The sequence below is a fragment of the Falco biarmicus genome, chromosome W (assembly GCF_023638135.1).
Source record: "Falco biarmicus isolate bFalBia1 chromosome W, bFalBia1.pri, whole genome shotgun sequence".
Taxonomy (NCBI): domain Eukaryota; kingdom Metazoa; phylum Chordata; class Aves; order Falconiformes; family Falconidae; genus Falco; species Falco biarmicus.
Window position 1 is genome coordinate 8,012,025 of NC_079310.1, and position 25,013 is coordinate 8,037,037.

Here is a 25,013-nt window from a genome sequence, read left to right on the forward strand (position 1 = left end):
GAAACAGCTACAGCTCGCTGGAGGGGGAAGGAGAAGCACAGTGCTGCCAGGCCTTGGGCAGCAAGAGCTAGGTCTGCCATTGGCTTCCATAAGCTGTACACAGGGCAACTGAAACCGCTGCTGAGAAGATGTGGGATGCAAATCAAATGTTTGTGTGCAGGATAAGTTCTGGTATTTGTTTCTTTGTGTTTCTACTAGGAATGAAGGTTACCAGACAAGCTCTGCAGTCCTGTGCCAGTGTGTCTGACGAGCCAGGAGCCCTGGTGCAGGAGTCGGGTCCTGCCCTGGTGCGAGGCTGTACCGCTGCAGTCTGTTCTGTGTGCTGCCTGTAGTCCTTGTTCCACCTGAGCTGGACCTCTTCCCAGCTGTCCTGTTCCTCAGGCACTGGTCCTGCACTGCTACTGTCTACATTTATCGCATGGAAAAGAGGGGTAAAGACTATAGCATTTGGGCCAGCAGTAAGAGCCCCAGAGCACATGGAGCAAGTCAGCAGCTGGGCCAGCAGTACCTCCCTGTCTGACCCCTCCTGCCTACCAAACAGCCACCTTTGATTTCCAGCATCCACAAACCACACTGGGCTGTGACCAGGACAGAGAATCCCAGCTGGCACTGTAACAGTATGCAGAGGTGCTGCTGGTCATAAATCAGTTCTGTGGATATCTGCCTCCAGCTGAGAAATGCTGTTCCTCCCAGCATGCGAAGGAAATCTCATAAATGATGCACACTGTAAACACAGTGCATGTCCCTGCGTGCGAGGTGCAGCCCTATTGCAAAGCTTTCCCACTGTGCGCTGGCAGAGGCAGAAGTTGAGCTTTGAAAAGCCTATTCTTTCCATCTCTTGGAGAAGATTTCAGTCTGCAGAGTAAATAATGATTTAGGCTGGGTTTTTTCCTGGTGCACTGGGCTGAGATCAACACATGTGTTTCACCTGGAGCACAGGCAGAATGCCAGCACACAGCCCCACCTGTGCCAGGCCAGCTCCCAGCGCAGCCCCTTGGCCCTGCTCACCACACTGGAGTTGCTGCGGCCTCTGAGTGTGAGGGACTGCACTTTCCCTGTGCTGGTTTTGTCACTGTAATTTTATCAGCTCTTTTAAAGTACCATGTTCCAAGTAACAGTTTTCCTGTGGTTATTGCAAAGGTGTGCCAGCGCAGCAGGAAGCAATGCCTGGGTGCTGGCACAGCCAGCACTGTCCACTGCCAGCACCTGCTGCTGCACTGAGTGTTCAGGACAGGTTCCAGTGCCCAGGACCAGTTCCTAGCTGGTGCAGCCCTGCAGGGTGTTCTGCCCTGGCTTTAGCCAGACACACCAACCGCCCTCACACGTGTCTTCCAGTAAAACCTCAGGTAAAACACAGCCAAACTTTGGGCAGTTGTCATACCCTGTGCACAGCATCTGGGTGCCAATGAAGACTTACCAAGTGGGGTTGCTGTGTTCAAACTCTACATCCATCTCCGGCGCTGCTGACAAGGGCCATGTCCATCCCTTTCCAGATGAGGTAGCCTTCATCCTTAAAGCTTCAGGACTGCCTACCACAGAGGGGGGACTAACCTGGGTGACAGAGCATGGGAACAGGCCTTGGAGAAGTAAAGAATTATCAGGCAAAATAAGGGGTGAGATGGTGGAAAAGGCCATCAGTTGATGTCCTCTGGAAGAGGCAGGCTGGGACGGCACCAGGCTCTTCATGAAGTGGGGAAGGAGGGGAGCATTGCTGTAGGTGAGAACCCTGCATTAACCACAAAAGCTAACCAAGATCTGAGGTGGTGGGTGAGCTTCTCTACTGAGAAAGTCCCCTCAGATTAAAAAAAAAAATAAATATTTTTTTAAAGGATCTGCAGCTTCCTTAGGGCTTAACTGTGCAAACCTAAGAGCTGCCCAAGAGCCTTTTTTTTTTTTCTATTTCTTGAACAAAATTTAACCCCGGCGTTAACGCAGGGGTTGCCATTATTAGTTTACCTTCGAAAAATTAAGATATTGGGATCTTTTGGTTGTTTTGATCATCACTCCTCAGCCCTCCGCCCTGTGGTAACGGTCCCGCAGGGCCAGCCGCGGCACGGCAGCCTCCGGCACTCCCACCGGCCCCCCCGGTACCGCCCCCGCTGCCCCGTACGGCAAGGGGGGGTGGTACTGGGGGGGCTGGCGGTGGAGGCCGAGAGGCGGTGGCGGAGCCGTCTGAGGGAATGCAGGCGGCCGGCGCCAAGATGGCCGCCGCTGGTATCGCTGCTGTGGCCGGACGGGCGACGCGTCACTGTGAGTCTGTGGGCGCTGTCTGCAAGTGGCGGGAACAGGGGGCTGAGGTGGGGGGGGGTGGGCTGGGGGCTGCCGGCCTCTCCGCGGGGGCTGTGAGCGCGGTGGGACCGGCGGGATCGCGTTACACAACGCCCGTGAGGTGCCTTTGCATAACGCTGCCGATAGAGACGGGGTCTCCGATCTCCTGGGGCCGCAGCCCGCGGGCGGCGGGGACGGCGGGTACTGGAGGCTGGGCGCGGTGGGGCCGCCCCGGGGCCGGGGTCGCGGCGGCGCGCGGAGGGGAGCCAGCTCGAGCCCGGGCTCCGGCAGCGGGGCAGCAGGGCTGCGGGGCGGGCTGGCGGTGGGAGCCAGCTCGAGCCCGGGCTCCGGCAGCGGGGCAGCAGGGCTGCGGGGCGGGCTGGCGGTGGCTGCGGGAGCTGAGGGCTGCGGGCTGGGGGTTTCTCGGCTCAGGGAAACCTGTCAGTTGTGGCTGCCGGGTGCGGATTTTCGGTGTGTTTTTTTTCTCCCAAGGGTGTTTGGTTTTCTTTTTTTTTTTTTTTTTTTTGGTGGGGGGTGGGTGTGTTCGGGTTGTTGTTTGTTATTTGAGGATGACTTGGGGGGGGGATTTTTTGGGGTTTTTTTCTTCCCTTTCAGGTATTTTAATTTTAAACGAGGCACTTCCCTTTCTAGAAAGCGTCTGTATAAAAACCATCCCGGTTTAACAATTCACAGGTTGTGCTTTCAGAACCAGGCCAGGTGCAGGTGAGGAGGGGTGAATCACTCAATAATACATGTCACCCTGATGCTGCAAACCAGCGTTGCAGCCCGTGCAGCCGCAGGCTGTGTGCTGTTCCCTGTCTGGGACAGAAGGCTTTATCAGGCTTTACCTCTCGGAGTAACTTCACATGCCGGTGCTGGGGACCGGGATTATGGGGCCTTTGGCTCCAGAGGCTGATACGATAAAACCATTTCTAAAACTTATAAAACCCCCTATTTCTACCAACATTCCATGGAGCTGGGGTCCTCATCGTTGCACGTGCTGGTGTTCTGCGTCGTGTGCTTTATGATGTGCAGATAGAAATGTGCCTAAACCTCGCCTTAAGTAAAACAAATGCTCTTCAGTATTTATTTATGGTGCAGAAGGATCAATATGGCCATTGAAATGTCTCTTTTTATTGGTCTATATAATTTACATATAGTGTCAGTGCTTCAAAAGGTAATCACCTAAGAACTGGAGGAAGAATACAAATATTTGAGAAGAGTCTTTCAGGCATCAGCGATGCTTGAAGTTCTTTAGTTTGCAGCCTTTCATATCACTGCAGACACAGGCATCCAAAGCTACACACTGTTAATCCCAAGTAAGAAGCTGGATTTGCAAGATGCTTTTCACTGCCATTGATTTCAGCAGGTTTTGAGGGTGTTCAGCATCTGTTCAGGATGTTGTTAGGGAACTGTGAACTGTAAGATGCTCTTCTCAGCAGGTGGATTGGCTGCTGAGGAGGTCTGTGCTATTGGGGCTCAATTGCTGCTGAACTCCTGCAGTCTGACAAGGGAATTGTTGCCTGAAACGATTGCTGGAGAGCTGGGGATGCAGAATTTAACAATTTCTTTCATCTTGGGCAATTCACGCTACTGTTACACTAAAAATTATCACGTAATGACTATGAACTCCTGAGGAAAACAAAGCGTGCTTTTGAAAAAACAGGCTGTAACCAGCATAGAATCATAGAATGGTTTGGATTGGAAAAGTTTGGGTTAACGATCATCTAGCTGCATCCAGCTCTGGGGCCCCCAGCACAAGAAGGACATGGACCTGTTGGAGCAGGTCCCGAGGAGGCCATGGAGATGGTAAGAGGCTGGAGCACCTCTCCTGTAAAGACAGGCTGGGAGAGTTGGGGTTGTTCAGCCTGGAGTAGAGATGGCTCTGGGGAGGCCTTACAGCACCTTCCAGTACCTGAAGGGAAGCTAGCAGAAAGCTGGAGAGGGAAATCAGTGTGGGAAGACTTTACTTCTAAAGTATCCTGATTTTTGGTTGATGCTGAAATCCAGGAATAATAGAAGTCACCTGGCTGGGTAGTGAGAAAGAAGGCTGCCCATGTCCCTGGGTGAATGGATTCTGAAATTGCTGCTCGGTGTACCTGACACAGGCTCAAACTAAGGGGCTGTCTGCTCATGGCTCACAGGTGCTCATCTATGTTGGTAAAGTTTCCTGGGGACCCTAAACTAGCAAATGTCTAGCCTACATTGTGGAGGTGGTGTAAAATACTTTGCTTGTTTAGAGTTAGCCCAGGTATGTCTATGATGAAGAGTAGTGTAGCTTGGCATACTCCTTAGCATGTCAGCCCTGTATAGTTTCTTTTGTGTTGTCACCAGTTATTTGGGGCTTATGATTGGAGCTTAAAGATTAGTGAAGCTTTTGTTTGGTTTTAGGTTACTGCCTGGTATCTCAAAAGTTGTCAGTTTATGGAGTGTTTAAAGAAAGGCAGAAGCTTGCAATTTTGTGACTGTCTTCGATTCCAGGGCCTGGAACTTAAGGCTGAAAATGCCGAGCAGTGCAATACTGCCAAGTGTGTTTATGTAGCTGTTGAGAGATTAGTACCTATCTGGCAGAGGCTCCTCAGCCCAGTGCAAAGTTATCAATGTGCTGTTATCTTTCTTCCAGTTGTAAAAAGCAGCAGTCAATTGAGGGTCCCAGTGCGATGGCGTGGTCAGGCAACTGCAGCTGTAGTGACAGAAAGCACAAAACCTCAAATTCAGCTAGAAGCACGGTAAGTTTGCAGTAAGGTCTGGGTGGGGGCAACCTGCTCTTGTTGCCGTCTGTCTCTCTCTGATATGGTATGCCATTTTACGTGCATAACAAAGCTGGTTATGTAGCGAAATGTGGCAGCCACGGGGCTTGATCTAGGTTGGGGGGTGTGTGTGTGCAGTTGCTTTTATCTGCCTGGCTGCATTCACAGAGCCTCTTGTTTTCACAATTCTGTGGGGCAAGGATGGCCTGCCCTGTTCCCTGCAGAATGCTGTGAGGCAGTGGCCCATGGTAAGGCCTCAGTCAGTGCAGAAGCAACAGAAGAACAAACAGTAGGGTATTATTATTATTTGAGGTTCTGGTTCCTGCTTCCTGGGTTGCTTTCAGCAACCTCCTGATAGACACTCCAGGAGAAAGGGAGTGGAAACTGAGGTCAGGCCCGACCCATCAGGGCAGGCCTAGGCTCCTCTCAGTGCCTCTTTTTAAGACTTTGGCCTGGACAAGAGTAGGGCAAAGCTTCCTTTGCAACCTCAGCTCTTTCTGCTCAGGAGGCAAGAGATCCTGGTCACTGGGATTCCTTGGGGAGGGGAAATGATTTGATGGGGAAATCCACCTCTTGAGGGAGAGTTGTGATCAGCAGCTGTTTCTGTAAAAGCTGATACCGCAGTCTGCTCTGCTGTGCTGTTCTGGGAGGGACCTTATCCTTAGGACAGTGAGCTGGATCTGCACCTGGATAGAAACCCATTGTGAGGGGAAAAAAAAAAAAAAAGAAAACCACCCACCCAAACAAAACCAATCCTGCACTTATTTTATGTGTAGAAAATGGCTCTTAGCCCCTTTCGCTGCTTTGGGAGATGAGATGTGTCTCCAGAGTAATGAAGACAAAGACCTGTGTGGGTTGCTTATCTATTTTCTGTGGAAGCTGCTGCTTGGTGTGGTTGGAATCTCCATCAGGCATTCAGCTGAGATAGTTCCTTAGATGCTGTTTTATAACCTCCCTTTTCAGCCTTCAGCTGCGAGATAATTTTCTCAGTATATTTCCAGTTAAATTCTGTGTTGCAAAGTGATTACTTCTTCAAAAAAGTAAAGTAGTTACTTGTAATTACTTGTTCTCTGGCTGTTCATGCTTGTAGTTCGTACTTTTACATAAGCAGAATGAGCTTCTAAATAGGATGCTGCTTTTGTAAAAGACAAATGCAGAAGCATAAGCTGATTGTTTTGTAATAATAATAATACAAAAAAAAAAAAAGCAGTAGGTCACTAGGATTTGAAATATCTCTTGCTTCCGTAGGAAACCTAAAACAGGAATCTTGATGTTAAACATGGGAGGTCCAGAACAGCTGGATGATGTGCATGATTTCTTACTTCGTCTCTTCCTGGACAGGGATCTGATGACACTTCCAGTTCAAAAGTGAGAAATACTGTGATCTCCTCTGTTACAGTTTGTGTCGGGTGTTGCTGTCTTAGCTGTAGGCTTGGACATTTAACTCCTGTGTGTTTCAGCATTTCTTAAGGCTGTTTAATCTTAGGACCAGTCAGTGCAAGAAACGGTGTTACAATTATCTGGAAATAGGCATGCCAAGATCATTCTCTTCTAATTGAAAATTGTGGTTTCCTGTCACCTAGTTAAGTTTGGGAAGGGTGATGGAATGTGGCATTATATAAACCATGCAACAGTGGTTTGCTATAATTTGGGGGGATTGCCACAGAAAACCCATTGCAGCAGAGGTCTGGGGAAAGAGGTGGTACTGTGGATTATGATATTAATATGTGTATCTTTTGAACACTTCAGTAAATTAGCACCATTCATTGCCAAACGCCGCACACCAAAAATCCAGGAGCAGTACAGCAGGATTGGAGGTGGATCACCAATCAAGAAGTGGACGACAGTCCAGGGAGAAGGCATGGTGAAACTGCTGGACAGCATGTCTCCTCACACCGGTACTTCTTTACTGTGCTTGTTAAAAGTTTATTTTGCTTCATGTGTTGAAAGCATGTGCTTGTGAAGCAGCTTTTGTTTCTCTATTTTTATTGTGTGAACGGAATTCTCAGTCCTGCCAGGAAATCACAACAAAGGTGTTGCAGAAGTTCTTGTTTGTTAAAAACTGAGCAAGTGCAAAAGCGCCAGGTTCCCACACATGCATATACATTTTTGTGCTGTGGTCTACGTTGCAGACTGGCTTTGATTTTGGAGGATACTGTCAGTACTTGTTCAACCTGCAGTAACACAGTGTAGCAGCAAAAGACAACTACACATTTACCCACCTTCTTAGTCAATCCAGTGTGTGCTGTGGCCAGCTGGCCATCTCTGCCTGTGCCCAAGGCAACTAGCTGAAAAGCTGCCCCCTGGGTAAGTCCACCCTTGGGTGCTTTTGGCATATTTCATCTTGTGTAACTTTGGCCATCAGGAATCTTTTTTGGGCATCTGGCCTAAGCTAGTAGTCTCTGCTCCCTCTTTCATCGAGAGAGTAGGGCTTGGAGAAAAAGTGATTCAGTTAATCCTGAGGTCATTATCAAAGGGCAAGATCACCCTCTAAAGATACACTTCTTTCTGTCTCTCCCCTTTGATTGTGGGAAGAAATCTAGATTACTATGATAGGCAAAGTACCTTATTGTCAGAGGTGACAGGAGCCTCTGTCAGTGTGTACGCCTGCAAGGTGTCATACCTTGCCCTGTAAGCCCTGCTTGAGCTTGGAGAAGTCTACGCTGAAGACTAGTGGTTGAGCCTTAGATGATAAGAAAGGGGAATGTATTTCATGTGGACAAATAGGGCAGGCATGGGAGAAGGGTGTTTGGGGTGGCATTCTCACTAGCATATATGAGGTGGAGATCTGTGACCGTTGGCAGTATAATCTCCTGTAATTCTCTTTTATGAAGAGGTAGAGTGGGAGAATGATGAATCCTATTAGGCTGTGCATGTGGGTGTACACAGAATAAAACAAGTCTTTCGATCGAGGGTTCCCTGGTCGTTCGTGTACTGCACACTGGTGCTATTGAGTTTCACAGGGGGGTGGGATCTCCTGCTATAAAATGCACGGCCACCTTCTCATGGCTGCCGCACACTTGCAGCAGCCAGCAATTAGGGCTCAGAGGACAGCACAGCATTCCCTGCTCCTGCTGCTTTGTGCAGGTGCCCTTCCCTGTTCAGTGCCAGCTTGGCTGGGACACTGTGCAGGGACTGTCTGATGTAGAAGAGCTCCAAGGCCAGAACTTAATGCTATAAAGCCTTTTGTGTTTGTTTGCCTTTGTTATGCCAGCCTGAGCCTAAAGAATAGGTAACTGCATGGGAGAGTATCAGGAGTCTGACTCTTCCCCAAAGCCCCAGGTGTCTTTTGTTCCTCTGAAACATCCTTCTGCAATTATTGCTTGGATGTGTCCAGAGCTTTTGAAACTTGGTGTCTGAATCTGTAACTATTAATAAAAGATAAAAGAACACACGCCAACTTGGCCTGATTTCAGGAGTGAAGAGGAGGTCAGTTGGAAGGAAAGACCAGGCTTTGTAGATGAACAGGGCTTGGCTGGGTGATAGCAGCGAGCCTCACCCAAGGACATGAGCAGCAGATAAGGCCTAACAGTTGGGCTTGGGTGGAAGTAGATGCTGACTTTGCCAGCTCTTCCTTGATGATAAGAAAACTTGAAAGGTGAATACAACCTCCCTCCCCTCTCTCCAGATCAAAGAATTTTTCTGAACCTTGCGCTCTCACAGCGAGGAGCTGTGGCTTGTATGGATTACCCTGTGCCAAGCTACCTGGTAGCACTAGTGTGATGGGAAATGGGTGCAGACACTGCTGTGAGTGTCCTTTTACTGAGGGCTTCAGCTAACGTATTTTACTGTGCAATTGCTATGGGCTAGGTGTGCAAACACAGACAACTGCAGTCATTTGCATAGTGTTAATTTGCTGTGATTCAGCCACTTTTGATCTCTCTCCTAAAACCTCCAACCAAATTGATAGATGAGTCATTGTTCACGCGGGTTAAGTGCATTCATTGTGGAATTTGCACAAGTTCAGCTAAACTGCTTCCAAATTTATTGGCAGTTGAATTTGACTTCAGCTTGTATTGCTGCTCAGTTAGCAGCTATGGCAAACCAGAAGTCAGTTTCTTTTTGGCGGTTTGCTGAAGGTGATAGATCATTTGCTTACAGTACCTTTTATGCTAAAGTTTCTTCCTATGTGGCAGTAAAACCATGACAGTAATAAGTGTGAGTGGCAGTACCAGAAATTAAACTTCCATATTCACATAGCAGCTCAAGGGTGATGGCCATCTTCTGTGTCTTGCCTTTCATGGGGCAGACAGAAAAAGACAGTCACCACTACTTTGAAAAAAGCTAGGAGAAACAGTGAAGTGATGGTTGGTCTGTCTAAAATGACCTATCTAGGGGTAACCATTGTTCCCATAAGGTGTTTCTCTGCTGCTTCAAGAACAAAAAGCATAATGCAGACTACATTTGTGAGTAGAAGGAATTAATGAGATTGCTAAGCTGCCTGCTGAATTCCTCACTGATGTGTTAGGTACAGATAATACTTCTCATCCTGCCACTCAAATAGGAACACTAAACATTTTTATTAGGAAAAACTGCTGGAGTAAGAGAAGCCAAAGAGGAGAGTTCCTCATTTTCTTGGGCTCAGCAGCTTCATAATGTGTGGTGCGGCAAGCTGCCTTCTCCCTTCAGTTTCTGTGACCTTTGCTGATGTGATGCTGGTTTGTCAGGGAATCCCCCTCCATGTTTGACAATACGTGTTATTTGATTCCTAGCTATTTTGTAGTTCTTTATGGCATCTGCTTCAGGCTCGGGTAGAAAAGCGCTAGAGGTGGGAGACTGGTAAAAGGGTCTGGAAGGTGAAAAGTAATGCTCTTGGAAGGCTAGAACCAAATTTATTTTATTTGTTCAGCGTGTAGTGTTGCACTGATACGTGCATTTGGGTGACGTTCGATCCTTTTTTCCACAGGTGCTACTCTCTAGCTTAATTCCAGCTGTGGTCCCTGCAAGTATAGTCAAAGCCTGAAGCCAAAACTGCACACTGCCGAGGCATCCAAGGCAGTAGTGTTTTTAGCAGCAGTAGCTCCTGAAGGGCTGGGCTTGCAACGGGTTTTGAAGATAAAGCTTAGAAAGTTTATCTGCTTTTCTCAGTGTACCACTCCTGCTTACTTTTCTTTGGTGACCACTTTTTGTGAAGTCATGTCCCCTTCTGTGCAGTTCTTACACCTGATAAGTCATTTAGAGACCACCTTTTTCACCTAATGGTAGCTGCAGTTTTAAAAATTGAATGTGCTAACCATTGCTAGCAATTGAATTGTGTGCTAAACCATTTCCTCGAGTGTTTCAAGTAGCCTTGCAGCACGTGCTACTGAGTACTGTGTCGCCTCAGAATAGCTTGAAACAGTTGGATGTGTTTCCAGACTGAGCTACGCATTTCGGAACATCGTGTGCTCACAGGTAGTGCTTTGGGAGTGGTGAGCCCTGTTAATGAGTAACTTGCAGGTTGTGCTGATAAGACTTGAAACACACGGCAAAGAAGAAATACTTTGCACACTTTTTTACCTTGATTGGGACTTTTGGGTCGTAGAGTTTATAGTTGCTGTGTATTTGCAGTTGGTGAAGAGCTCATTAGACCGCATTATCAGCCACCTGTGAAATTTGTGCCTGCTTAAATGAATCGGTGTGCTGATTTACTGACTTGTATACATTTGGCATGTTACACTTTGGCAATGGGACTAATATAAACTAGTAAATAAACAGCCTCACCCATGTCATCTGGGAACAATATAATTTTAAAATGAAACTTTGTTGTTACAAGCAGCTGTCTGAAAATGAACAAGAGTTTTTTCCTTCCTGAATGAGTGGGGCTGAGTAGGCTCACTAGTCTGTAAGAATAAATCACATGAACATGATGATAAGAAAATCCATTTCTATTGTTGGGATTTTTTTTTTTTAGTGCTGGCATCAAATAGGCTAATGTCTTGCAATGGTAATTATATTTTAAGAAGCCACATCTTGCTTTTTTTATTGTTTTTAATTATAACGGCTCTTAGTATTCCTTACAAGCTGTATTTTAGCTGAGATTCCCTTGTCAGCAGAATCAAAGCTTACAGGATGAGGCAGCCACGTTGTTTCTTTAAATTGGCAGCTCTTCGTGGAGGGAGATGTGTTGTCGTTTAGCCTGGCAGGCAGCTAAACACCACACAGCTGTTTTCTTGCTACCCTGCAGTGGGATGGGGGTGAGTGTTGGAAAAAGGTAAAACTCATGGGTTGAGATAAAGACAGATTAATAGGACAGAAAAAGAAGGGAAAAAAATAACAACAACGGTAGCATACAAGACAAGTGGTACACAGTGCAGTTGCTCACCACCCACTGATTGATGCCCAGCCAGTCTCCCAGCAGCAGGCTGCTGCCTCCCAGCCGGCTCCCCCCAGTTTTATTGTTCAGCATGACATCATATGGTCTCGGATGATATCCCTTTGGCCACTTCGGGTCAGCTGTCCTGGCTGTGTCCCCTGCCACCTTCTTGTGCTCTGCAGCTTCCTTGCTGACTGGGCAGCATGAGAAGCTGCAAAGTCCTTGACTTAGTGTAAGCGCTGCTCAGCAACAACTAAAACATCAGTGTGTTATCAACATTATTCTCATCCTAAATCCAAAACACAGCACTGCACCAGCTACTAGGAAGAAAATTAACTCTATCCCAGCTGAAACCAGGACAAAACATCACTCTGTTTCCAGTAGTTTTGACTCTTAACAGTAACAACAAATGAGTATGTATACAGACATGAAAACCTCCCCTTTGCTGCCTGTGATCCAGAACAAAACATAATGCTGTGAGAGTATTGCAAGAAGTTTCCATGTTGGCCATGTTTTTCTCCCAGTATGCCCTTTCCAGGTTAAACTGTCTTCACTCTGGTTAGTCAGACTTTTGTTTTTAATACCATTTAAAAATGTTAATGAGGTTACTGGCTCCTGGGGCTCCTGAAGTTGGGTTATTATTTGCTGCTGCTCCCAGCTGGGAGCTCTCTTATGTCCTGCAGAGAACTGAGGCTGACTAAAACTGTTTTCTGCATCCTGCATAAATGTATGGAGTGGAGACCAAGCACAGGACATCTGCTTCCTTCAGAAACCAGTTAAATGTTATTTCAGAGCTAGTGACCCAGAAACCCTGAAAAAGAAACTTTGCTTTTGTTCTCCTAAGAACCTCTGTTCTCTACTTAAAAAAAAAAAAAACAACAAAAAACCAACACAGCAAACCTCCCCTTTCTCCTTCCCCCTAACCAAACCATACTCCCAAAACCTTGGCTGACACCCAAAAGATTAGAGATGGAAAATGGAAAAAACCTAAAGCATTGTCCTCGGAGAGAATAATATTGCCTCCAAAATTAAGTGTTTAAAGACATGAAGGTTTCTATGAAAAGTACTCAGAAACAAGAATGAAAGAACATGTGTCGCTTACCCAGTAGCACAGATCTCCTACCCCAAACAATAGTCCCAGTCCTTGGGGGTTTATATGCAAATGGAGCGGATTTACCGGGGTGGGGGAAGGCATCTTCTCTCATGAGCACAGTGACCTGAGCAGTTGCATTGAAAAATGGTTCCAACTTGTCTTGGTTTTAGCTTTGCTTTTTGATGTGGCTAACTGAAGACAAGGAAGTGGGAAGAAGTGAAATGGAATTATATCTGCGTGATGTGATGAAAGAAAAGATAGAGTAAGTGAGGGAAACACAAGGGAGCCAGGTCTTTGTTGAAGTTGAAATAGGAGGTGGAGGGCATGTAGAGTAAGTGGCCGGTACCTGGGAATTCTGCCTGACCCCCCCCTGCAGCGTTGGGACCATAGGCCTGATCCAGCAAAGGCATGTGAATCCCTCATGCGCTGAAGGTGTCCTGTTTTGGTGACTTCTCTGTTAGCGCCTGGAGCATGAAAGGGTTAAAATTACCTAGTTTTCTTGAAATGCCTTATAGGCAGCTAATGTCTGTAAGGTGCAGGGCCTTGTCCTGTTTCAAACTGATTCCTGCAGAGCATTGCAGTGCTGGCACACAAAATTGCAGCCCAATTATGTTTGAAAGTTTAGGTAAATAAAATTTCCTGGAATGTGCAAACTGCTTAAGCAGCGTGTTTCCTTTTGTATGGCAGAATGAAGAAAGCTTTGTCTTTCCTAAGGTTATGGCATTTTAATTACATTGGTGTATTTAAAACATCCGACTTCTGATTTCAGTAAGTGAGTTGAGCTGTGCTGTTAGGAAGCCCATAGCACATCTGTAACTGTGGTCTGTGTTAGGGCGTAGTAGTGTTCATTTAGCATCTTGTAGTGATACTTTTTTATCAATACACCCTTTAAATCAGAACTTGCCCAGTAAAATGTCAGAGCTCCATAGAGTCTGGAAACCATGTCTCTGCTAAACTAAGTAAAAGCAGAAGAGTGATGCTTTCTGCAGAAGCAAACAATGGTATAAATCACTTTTAAATTGTAATAACAGCCAAGTGAGTTACCAGAAAAATACTTGGTCAAAGATAGATGTGTTTACATGACAGTGGTTTAGGAAAGTAGCCAGAAAATTATCAACATGTTTATTTCAACAGTTTCAGCCTGTCTGGTTCTGTACTTATCAATGACATGGTATTGAGAGTTCTTGTATTTTTCCTGCAATTTCTTTTCCTGTGCTTGGCTGGCAGCACCTCACAAATACTACATTGGCTTCCGCTACGTCCATCCTCTGACAGAAGAAGCGATTGAAGAGATGGAGAAGGATGGCATTGAAAGGGCTATCGCTTTCACGCAGTACCCACAGTACAGTTGTTCTACCACAGGTGAGCATCAGTGGAGGAGCAGAGAGCACGGACAGAGGCGAACATGGGCACCTGTCTGTGAGCCTTGAGGGAGCATGTAGAGTGTCAATGCAAGCTGTCCTGTCTTCCTCAAAGTGCCCCTTCCTGTTGGCTTCATTGCCAACTTGAGGTCTTCTGTATGTACTGTAATTCCAGATTCTGGGTAGAAAATTTGTAACTAAGGGTAGCTTTATGTTACTGTTGTTATTGTGAGATACTGCAAACTGAAGGCTCAGGAACACAACTGACTGCTTTTTTCATGGAAACTAGAACAATAATTGTTCCTCAATTAAAGAATGATCTAGTAAATTGTTTTTGGCTTGTACCTTGTATGAACTTTGATGTAATCAGTACATTGTATGAACTTTGATATAATTGTTCATATTTGAGGCTCTCAGTTCTGATTTACGGTTGCATTGTAAATATGTGGCATTTTAAAATACTATAATACCTTGCTACAAACCTTTTTTAATCTGACAGGTTGCTATTGCCTTGGCTGAACTTACGTTCTTAATTCTCTGTATTTCAGGAAGCAGTTTAAATGCCATTTATCGCTACTATAATAAAAGAGGGGAGAAGCCAAAGATGAAGTGGAGTATAATTGACCGATGGCCCACACATCCCCTTCTTATTCAGGTATGGATTTGTTTGAGAGCCTTTGAATTTAGCAGTCAGAATGAGAGGTGTGAACTGAGCAGATCTGATATGTTATCAAATTGGCATTCCCTGGGGTTTTCTTAGATTGGATGATGTAAGAGAAGCTTGGTAAGTTTGCCTTTCCAGCTGACTTTAAAACAATAAAGTACTAAGTACAGATGTTTATTGAGTTTCCTTTTTAGAAATATTTGTTACTGGTAAAGCCACAGTGTAATGTTAAGCAACAGAAACATTTGGAGGAAACACTTCCCTTGGATCAAGTCTTAGCTTCTGACAAAGCTTATAAAATTTTTAGCTGTAGAATGTACTAAAAGAAGATGAAGCTATTTGCTGATTTCAGGTCTGTTCATGTGGTTTTTTTATAAAAAAATAACTTGAAGAATAACAGGAATTTTAAAAAAACCTTCAATTTGAGGGTACACTTTAATTATGGTAATGAAATGTGTCTTGCCTAGTGTGCATAAAATTACAGGAGAAGGATGGTTATTTCATGCCAGATGTTTTGGCATGATAATGTGTGTAAGTGACCATCATCCATGTCTTGTTTTAAAAGCAGTCATATTATTGTAATGGTGTTGTCTGGAGGGAGCCTCTAGAGGTCATTAGTCCAAATTCCTGCTCAGAGCAGGTCTATGGTTGATGCACATACAGATCGCGTTGGTTTGTCAGATTCTCATCTGGCAGCAAAGAGGGAATTCTAGGCACAGTGCTGGCTGTGGCAGATGCAATTAAGGGAAACCATCTTGCTCCTTCCTTTTCAGAGAAAATGATGTTTTTGTCTTTGCTGGGGAGCTTCCTCTCTAGCCTGTGTTTTGCAATTTTTGTGGTGTGCTGAACAGATGATAAAACTGAAGGAAGGCAAGGTGGAACTGCCCGCACTGTGTGACGTTCCCCTGACAAGCTGCCCAAGTGGGATGCTGTCCTGGGACGTAACATTGCTGTTATGCACTCTCCATGCCCCCATGCCCTCAGTATGTATTCTCCTTGCCTTCACTAGAATGGTTCAGCAGAATTGAGGAATCTTTCGTATCTTCAGGGAACCTGCAAAACAGATTTCATTAGACAGAATACATACAAACTTTTTTTTTTTCTTTTTACAAATAAGCTCACCAGTGTGCATTTCCCGAATTCTGAAGAGGCTGTAATTATAACCAGGGGCTGAGCCAGCCCTTTCCAAGTTGAAATGGGAATTAAATTTTTTTAACTTTTCTCGTGTGTTTTACACTGTAAAATATCTGAGAGGGAAGACCATGCAGAGAGAGTTGTTTCCTGCTCCTGCAGCACCATATGCCAGCAGCGACAGCAGGTGCTGCTCTCTGTCTCCTCCCTCAGCCTAGCTGTGTGTGTGCAGGGTTAGGGCTCTCAGTTCAAATGCTGGCAGTGGGAGTGAAGGGTCAGAGGTGTTTCCCTGCTTGTTTGTGTGTAGCATGAAGAACATTTCAGGTGTTGATGGGCAGAGGTGTCCATCCCTCCCATGTTCTCTCCCATCAGCTGAGCTCAAGGCAAAGGTCTCTGAATAAAACTGAATACAGTTATCTCGAACTTGCTTCAGCAGTCAGTTAGGGGAGACCTTTTGCACAGCACACTCTTCTCTGATGCCATGTCTATGTACGCTGATTTAGTCTAAGTGTAATGGGGCTGCTAAGAGAAGATGATTGTGCTCTGTCCATTTACCATTTCTCTCTGCCCCTGCTCTAGCAGCTGCACACGTGTGCCCTCTGAGGCTGGGGACCCACTCGTCACAGGTGGTAGAGGAGAGCTGGGTTGAATTGGTTCTGTTCTTTCAGTTTGTTACCAGCATACCAAAGGGAATTTTGAAGTTCTTAAGGCAATCTGGAACATTTGAAGCTGCCTGTCTTGGGTTATCGGAGAGCACATCTCTCAGGGTTTCTCATTTGGGTTTTTGCTTTTTGTTTTCCTGAACAGTGCTTCACCGATCACATACAGAAGGAACTGAACCTGTTTCCACCCGAAAAAAGGAAAGATGTTGTCATCCTCTTCTCTGCTCACTCGCTGCCCATGTCTGTGAGTTATGTCAGGTCATTTCTGTCATTGTTAGACCAGAGTCATGCTGGCTGTGCTGAATGGAAAGGGTATGCAGCTCACACACCTGTGGGGTAGGGCCGCAGCTGTGGAAGTGCCAGGCAAATATAAAAGAGAAGTATGAAGGTGAGTTAGTGAATTGCAGCTGGAAGCCTGATGTGGAGCTGAAGGTGAGGCATGTGAGCTGTGATTACTCTCCTGCACGCTTACCCAGATCTACACTGTTGGCTGCCATTGAAGATGGGGCACTGGGTTAGGTCAGACTTGGTATGGCTGCGTTCATAGCCTCATCACCTTACCAGCTCAAACCCACGTGGTAACAGAGGGGAAAATTTGATTATTTTCTCACCTCTAGAAAGCAGTAGTAATACTTTCCCTGAAGGAATGAAAGTAAAAGTCTTTGCAAAGTTGCAATAAATTACTTGGTCCTCTGTCAGCAACCAGCAACTGCAGTGAAATGGCTCTTGGATAATTTTTAAAAAATGCAGTACTGTTACCAAAATGTAACCCTGTCTATATACGATGATAGAAGAATTTATCCTTTAGTGTGCAGAGGAGGAGGAGCAGATGTACTGGTAAAGTAGCTTCATCATAGGTTTTGCTGGCCAAGAACACAGTTTTTCTTCCCTGTTTGAGATGAGCCAGGCACTTGATATGGCCTTCCCTGGGTGCAGCCACATCACATGCAGTGTGCTCGCCTTTCCCGGTCTTTAGGTGGTGTTTGCCCAAACATGTTCACTGGAAGAAAAAGGTCTGGTGTTTTTGTGTTGAAGGTAGTGAACCGTGGTGATCCATATCCTCAGGAAGTGGGAGCTACTGTCCAGAGAGTCATGGAGAAGCTGAACTACTCCAACCCTTACAGGCTTGTGTGGCAGTCCAAGGTATGTGCTCAGGGAAGCTGTAAAGCCACCTGCCGGTGTAAAGCTTTTCAGCTGATGGAGTTTATGATCTTCCAGCTTAAGGAGGTCATAACTTCAGTGCCTTTTTCCCATTTTCCCCAAGTATTTCTGCTAGAACAGAATCCCCATCTTTTACTCAGGCTCAGTCTTTCCAGATATTCTATGCAGAGTTCCTCACCTTTTTGGTATATCACATCATTTTAACGTAAATTTTGGATGTGTCCATTAGAAAACTTATGATCTTATAACATCTAGTTTAGCATTTGTCTTTCTTTGTCAGAAGAAAGAATCGAGCACGCAGGGTTTTTAAGGTGCTGTTTTTTGAGGATCTCAGAGCAATTTTTCCGAAGTAGTCACTGTGATATAGACATTCTTAATAGTAATATGAGCCTAATCCAAATAGGCTTCATTATTCTGGGCAAAGACTGCTTGCATTATTTTGTACTTATTATTACTACTGCAAATAGCAAGGAACATGCGTTTTACCAGAATTATGCAGTACAAGTAACCTTATGTCTCAAGGCATTACACCTATCATGCCATTGTTGTCTTGTTCTTAAAATGCTTCATGGATCATAAAGGGGTAAGGACAGTTTGCTACAGAATGGTAACTTCTTTAAAAGGCAGGTAAACCCTGTGCAGTAGTGGTCAAGGTTTTATTGAACTGAAAAAAGTACACCTTTATTTAAATTTTCATTTATTTTAATGTGAGTCTCATTTAGGCCAGCCCAGGTTCTGTTTCTTTGGGATTTAAATGGTGGGACACTGTGTCTTCATAAAAAAATTAATGGAGAAAGTGAGAGGTGCTATCAAAAGCAGGGAAATACAAATAAGTGGCTCCATCGTATACATAATCTGGCCTGTGTTGTCCTGCTTAGGAAATCATGGGTGTTCTTGTAAGAATGATTTAATCAGGTGGTTTCATCTTTATTTCCCTCCCTCTTTTCTTACAGGTTGGACCAATGCCTTGGCTTGGTCCACAGACAGATGAGACCATTAAAGGACTGTGCCAAAGAGGAAAGAAGAACATGTTGTTGGTTCCAATAGCATTTACGAGTGACCACATTGAAACACTTTATGAACTGGATATTGAGTATGCCCAAGTTTTAGCGAATGAGGTGAATGTTTTATGGTTTTTATAACTGTTTGGATAGTGGTGCTCTCCTGTTTTGAAATTTGCTTTGTAGCTGCTTCTTGCAATATGACTGGGGGCAAATTCTGGTTTTATGTAAATTGAAATTAATCTGAACTGGTTTAACTCAATTTTTAGCAACACAAAACAGGTGGGAATTTGTCTTTCTAGATGTAACTCTTTAAGCCACTGCTATCCTTACTAAAAAAGAATCACCAATTTTTGGCAGCAAAGTGAAATTTTGCATCATATTTATTTTTGCTGTATTGAAAAACATGGTACTGCATTTAATTCTGTCATTTTGAGGCAAATTCTGAATGAAGTGGAAAAAAATGAGAGATCTAGCAGACTTAACTTTTTTTCTCCTTATTTTTGATTCAGTGCGGAGTTGAAAATATCAGAAGAGCAGAGTCTCTTAATGGAAATCCACTATTCTCCAAGGTATCTTTTTTGTTGTAAAAGTCTGCAGTTGTGTGTTTCATACTAGATTATGGATATCTTCTTGTAATTTTAAAGTATTCTGAGTTCAAGAATGAAAATGGAAACCCCTGTACTTAATCTGTGTACCACAAAGTGTTTTCTTTTATGACTGTAGTGCTTTTTTTTGTGTGTGTTTTGTTTTAAAGAAGTTCAGAAATTTGGTTTGACAAAAAAGAAAAAACTGTTTTGTATTCATTTGTAGTAATCTTTCAATGAAGTATTTCTCTTAAGATGTTTTAAGGCAGGTAGTGCTTAAAATGTGTAGTCTGGTGGATACACAGTTTGGCAGTCTCACTAGTCAGTGTGGCACGTGTTAAAGCACTTTTATATTTTATGCACATAGGTTTGCTGACTTCTGATTTTTAATTAACTGTCTTTCAGGCTCTGGCAGACTTGGTCTGTTCACATATCCAGTCGAATGAAATCTGCTCAAGGCAGTTAACCCTCTGCTGTCCACTCTGTGTAAATCCCATCTGCAGGGAGACAAAAGCCTTCTTCACTAATCAGCCACTGTGATGGGCAGCCTAGGAAAGCACCCGGATTATACAGGAAAATTGCCCTGGTGAAGCTGTGCAAAGGAAAGAAACCGCTTGACTAAACTCTCCTCTGTTACATGCTCACCAGGCTGGTAGTCTCAGTGATGTTAACCTCATGTAACAGTAAGGAAAACTTGACTTTTTTGTTTTTTGTTTTTTTCTTATGTTTTCTTTGAAAAGAGTTTGTAAAAAGTAGGGAAATAAGGGCATTTATCCTGCGAGATGTGAAAAGATTTTGTTTCATCTGATTCTCATTGGGCTTGGCATGAGCCCGTAAGTATGCACTGAAAAACTTAAAAAAAAAATATTCTACTAATTAGCTTCTGTTTCCTATGCAGGGATTTATTTGTATGCAATTTTGTTATGAGTGCATTAATTTCAGCTTTCCAGCTCAAGCATACAATTGTTTGTTTTGTTTATGCTTAAGGTACAGTTTAACCGGCATCATCACCAATTGTCTCTTGTGAGAGTGATTTTTCAGATGGGTTGGAAGATCAAGTGACTTCTAATGCTTTTTAAATAATGTGTATATTTTTTTAGAACATGAAGATAAGGCTTTGGTTTGGTTTGTGTTTTTTTTTCTCCTGCCAGAAACTTCTGGTGAAAGTTTAGCTGGGATAGTGGAATGCACAAATTTGTTTACATTTTCTAGAAAAAACACTCATTATCTGCAGGAAAGCCTCTGGATTTGAAGACCATAACGTGAAAGGAATAAACCTGATGTGTGATGCTGAAGAACATGCTTAGTTGAAACAAATTATCTGTTTCAAATCTAGCCGCTATCAGCAGCATGTTTGGAAACATGTTGGTTTATCCTTTAAGCCAAGTGGCTTTTTAAAATTATTATTAAAAAGGGCTTTCTCTGTTTGGTTAAGTAAATTTAGGAAATCAGGCTTGCTCTCCAGAAGGTTTATAAATCTCTGTGCTTTCTACTGTGCCACGGTGCTGTGGTTTTTGTGGGATACTTGTGGAGTTCCATAGGTACAATTGACCTAGCTTAATTGATGTTGTTTAAAACTGAGATCATAAGTCAGGAGCAATTTACATTGCAGATGCCCAAGAGCAGGCAGCCACACAGGCTGATGGCTGGGTGCTTATGCATACCTTTGTCAAAAGCCAAATTTTGTCTGTTAGATTTTTGGCACTGATGTGTGCCGGGAGTATGCACTCATAAGCAAGCTAAACTTCTTGCTTGTTTTGGCAGGTGTTTGGGTGTGTCGGGACTGCTGAATCCACGCCTAAAGTAGTGGTAGTTTTGTGGAGTGAAAAACATTTTTTTAGGGCAGTATTCCCTCACTGTCAGCACCAGGACTGGTGTCCAGATTAGTCTTGGAATAGGAGGGGGCTTTTCTGAAAGGCTGGTCACTGCACAGCATGCCTGAGCTTGGCACCTGAAGTAGTTCAGGGCAGAAGTACTGCAGCACCTCAGTCAGTGGTCCTCTTGCACAGGGACCTCTCCTCCTGGGTGGGACAAAGGAGGAGCAAAGCTGTGATGGTGTTCTGTGGGACTGAGCCATACGTGTATTAGTCCAGCTGTCGACTTCATAGGTATAAATGTTTACTTTATGTAATTAGCACTGAAACGCCAGTACTTTGGCAATGCAGGTTGTTTTCTGTAAATTGTTGATTCAGCTAATCGTGATATTTGAGAAGCAGATGCCAGCCATGCTGCTCAGACTGTTTTATTTGCTTATGTAATTATGAGGCTTGAACAGTTTGAACCTCTAATCTTTCAAAGATAGGGTTGTTTAAAAGAAGATAGGCCTCTGTTGGTATGACAGGTTTGTCTGGTTCAAAGAATTAAACATGGGATACTAAAGAGATGGATGGATGTTGTGTTGAGCAGCCAGTGGGCCAAGTACTGTCATGGAGTGATCCAAGTCCTCTACTGCACAGCCTCACCAGGACCTGTGGCCTAATGTGTCATGAGAGTTGCTTGCCGTGTCTCCACTGCCATACTGCAGCTTCCCACTGTGACTATGGTGAGACAGACTTAAATTCCTTCAGTGCCAGAACCTCCTATGTCACTGCTTTCCCTTGTTGCTTTAGCAGAAAGAAGTCTTGACCTTTCATACCTGTGCCTGTTTCAGTGGCAGGGAGCTAGAAGGTGGGACTTCTGTTCTCCCTTTCTCCCTTAATTTTTGGCCTCTGCTCGCTGCCTTGGCGGGAAAAAGGAATGCTTGCTCTTGCTCAGGTGTAGGTAGGGTTAGCGTGTGGAAGGGTGAAGTTTTCATGGAAAGCCTTTGAGTCAATTTCAAAAGAATAAAAATGTCTGCTTTATGTCTGGGAAGGGAACACTGGCCTTGTGTCTCTTGCTGGACAAAGAACTTTCTCGGTTCCCATTTCTCTGCTTGGCAGTGAAAAAAATCTGTTTTGTAAAATCTTCCTACCTACACCTCTTTCCTACCAGCTGAAGGGTATACTGACCTTCAAATCCAGGTTGTGACCAGCACATTTGGAAGTGTGGCTGAAGCTGGAAAGTGAAGGTTAACTTTGTATGAACATTGCGATACTATATTTTGCTTATGTAATTATGAGGCTTGAACAGTTTGAACCTCTAATCTTTCAAAGATAGGGTTGTTTAAAAGAAGATAGGCCAAATATAGATTGGCTTTTTATTTCCATACTGGAAAGAGGACTGAAAATATTAGCCGGCACTAATTACAAGGCATTACGTTTGTCCTCAGTAATCAAAGGTATTTAAAATTCACTTTTTAGTATGCTAACCACAAGTGAGGTAATTACTAAGCCTATTGCTGCTCTTAGACCATAATGTAGAAATGATTTAATTTTTTAGTTTTTAGCAGATGGATCTCATCTCTTAGAGTTGGTGGGGTTCTTCATTTTGCTGAACAGATCATGTAATACCACTTCATGCTATATAACACACATTATTTTGTCTTAGTGCAGCACCAGAAGCCTGTTGAAAAACTACCTGAGCAAGTTCACTAGCAGCTCTGCTTAATATTTTTAATAGAAATCAAGATAACAGTGAGACTGATAACAGTGGGAATTCTGCTGCCATTGAAATCTTCTAATCCTGGTCTTTCTGTTTAGGAGCATTACTGACTATGCTAACTAATAGTGGAATTCATTTGACTTTACTTCAGATGCTTCCAATCTACATGCCGACATCTGAACTGGTCTCCTAGGTACTATTTCTGGTCAAAAGATTGTTTTAGTATGCATTTTTGAGAAATTACTCATCTCTCAAAGCAGATGCCTGCAATGGGTTGGATGAGTTTCACTCTGTTGCTGCCTCTGCCCGTGAAGGGAGCATGGTGCACTAATTTGGTGGTAGTTAGCTACGTTGCGTGTCTAGTATGAGGAGAGATGAATCCCATCCATTTATGTGCCTTCTTCAGCACTCTGCCGGTGACCTGTAGCAGCTGCATTTGGGAGATTGCAGTCTTGATCCTACAGTTAAGCATGCAGTTTGCTCCTCTGGCAGATGTTAAACATTTGGTGCTACTAACTTGGGAGCCAGTCTTGTCAGATCCTGAGCACTTTCTGCTCTGGTTGAATTGATTTGAGCATGTGGAAGTGTCAGCATCTGGGAGACTGTAGTCCTCTGGCAATAATCTAGTTTGATTTTTTTCATCATCAATTACACTTTTTTGCAGTACTTTATTTCGTTTGCAAATGTTTACCATTTACATATGCCCTGACAAAAAGCAGCCAGTTGGAAGTGAGCTTAAGTGATGTGTTGAGGCAGCATTGTGTCCCAAGGTTTTGTTGGTACGAGCAGGATCCTTAGGCTGGACTTGAGCAATGGGGGATTGCGGAGACAGTGCGATGTCGCTGTCCCCTTGCCCAGCTGCTTGGTCTTACTCCTGCTAGTACTGCATGCTGTTTGCAGTGCAGGTGGACAAACAGCTGCTCAACCAAGACTGTCTGAAAATAGGAATGAGAGCTGGGGAGTGAACTCTTCACACCAGTGCTCCCAGTGCTGTGGAGCCCTGGCCTGAGGATATTGATTGAAAAATAGAGGAGTTCAGAAGCAGAGCCCTTGGTGCCCTAAGGAAAAAAGGGGGAAGTAAAGGTGTTTGCAAATAGAATGTTTTGAAGGATTTGCTCATGATGAGGCTGTTCTGATTTAACTCTCCACAATTTTGCTTTTTTCCGTTTTTTTGTTTAGTTGAAGTTTTTCTCTTTTGGAGTTTATAAAATCTTCCTCATTCCTGGCTGCGTTTTAGAAAATGTGATAGTTTCCAAAAGTGGTTCTCTAGTATTAGAAGGTGTGTGGATAGTGTCTGTGAGCTAACCTCCTGTTATCCCTGGAGAAGAGGATGGTACAGTTGAGTCCAGTGGGGCTGGGATTTTCCTAGGGATATCTGAAAGCTCACTTTATTTTCCCTTTCTACCACACCCAGAGTGTTGGAAATCAATATGACAAGACGCAAGAAAGAGAGAAGTTACTTTTATTTTTTAATGCCAGATGTGTACAAATACTTGCTTTTAGTCCAACATACCTCTTTCAGATTGAACAAGGACTTCCATGTAATGTAACACAAAAAATTTGTATAACTTCACTGTGTATCATTTGCCATAAAGATGGAATTTCAATTAAATTTTTTGGAAGAAATAACTGAGCTGTGTGTCTTTAGTCAGAGCCCTTTATGATGGTATTTGATGTCCTCTGTGTTCCTTCCCTTTTCTCTGCACCAGAAAGCAAAAGCATTTGGGCATACGCTGGGCAGCATTTTGATTTGGATTGGTAGTGAATGGTGAACTCTGATTCCCATTGTGCACGAGGGTTGCAAACCCTGGATGCCTCTTGGAATGAAGCACCCCAGGTGTGCACCAAACACTCCCACTGTGCACGCGTCTCAGACAAATCAAATCTGAATGCCCAGTCCGAGGAACCAGACCAGTGTTACCTGGAGCCAGGGCCTCAGCACCCACTGAGATACACTGGTCTGGTCCTGCTGTGCCAAATGACTTGCTGAAGTAGCCAAGCTGTGGTGGGTCAGTCCCTTAAATTTTCCAGGGAAATAATGGCACTTCATCCCTCTGGGCTCGCAGTCCTTCAGGGTCAAGTCAGGCATGTGAAAAGGCAGAGTTTGCTAATGAAGTTCTGTGAGTAGCAGCCTTTTTCTGCGTGTTTATGCACGGTGTTGGAAACAGCTGTCCCCAGTAGTCAAAGCTGTTATTCTGTTCCCACAGAAGTGTCTGTACAGGTTTCTCTCAGCAATTTGTACAGTGCTGGACGTGGTAATTTCACGCTGCCCTCACCTCCGTGACTTCCCACCTGGGCTAGCAAACCCCAGTATCTGTTAAACTGGTCCCTTGGTGGAGGTGATGATTGCACAGCAAGGCTTTCACACGGGAACCTGCCTGCCTCTGGCTCACAGAACAGTGCCTTCAGCTGTAGTTTTCTGTATGAGGGGTCAAATCCAGCCTGAGCCTTTGTTTTGAAGGTACAGGCTGTTCCTGTGTCTATGTGCGTGTTCAGGCTGGGGCAAGTTACACCTCACCCT

The 25,013-nt window shown here is 44.4% G+C and overlaps 1 protein-coding gene across 5 annotated transcripts; it reads left to right on the forward strand.

Annotated features, from left to right (window-relative positions):
- The first annotated feature begins 2,098 nt into the window (after positions 1-2,098).
- FECH (ferrochelatase) lies at positions 2,099-24,121 on the forward strand. 5 transcript variants are annotated; one of them, XM_056323486.1, is made up of 13 exons: positions 2,130-2,250; positions 2,884-2,991; positions 4,892-4,997; positions 6,267-6,386; positions 6,768-6,916; positions 13,634-13,768; positions 14,316-14,422; positions 15,283-15,414; positions 16,370-16,468; positions 17,260-17,367; positions 18,339-18,503; positions 18,899-18,958; positions 19,379-24,121. In XM_056323486.1, exons 4-13 carry the CDS (start codon positions 6,289-6,291, stop codon positions 19,511-19,513), a joined length of 1,188 nt encoding a protein of 395 aa, XP_056179461.1. In that variant the 5' UTR covers positions 2,130-2,250; positions 2,884-2,991; positions 4,892-4,997; positions 6,267-6,288; the 3' UTR covers positions 19,514-24,121. The 5 variants fall into 5 exon arrangements, with proteins under 5 accessions (XP_056179459.1, XP_056179460.1, XP_056179461.1 ...); XM_056323487.1 differs by having other exon boundaries at positions 2,134-2,250; positions 2,920-2,991; XM_056323484.1 differs by lacking the exon at positions 2,884-2,991 and having other exon boundaries at positions 2,099-2,250.
- The last annotated feature ends 892 nt before the right edge of the window (positions 24,122-25,013 follow it).

What these genes read in the sequence shown, in the direction of transcription:
- FECH (XM_056323484.1), top strand. Translation starts at nt 2,181, where the DNA reads ATGCAGGCGGCCGGCGCCAAGATGGCCGCCGCTGGTATCGCTGCTGTG. An exon ending in CGGACGGGCGACGCGTCACT is followed by an intron (nt 2,251 to 4,891) that starts GTGAGTCTGTGG and finishes TCTTTCTTCCAG; the next exon opens with TTGTAAAAAGCAGCAGTCAA. An exon ending in GGCTTGTGTGGCAGTCCAAG is followed by an intron (nt 17,368 to 18,338) that starts GTATGTGCTCAG and finishes CTTTTCTTACAG; the next exon opens with GTTGGACCAATGCCTTGGCT.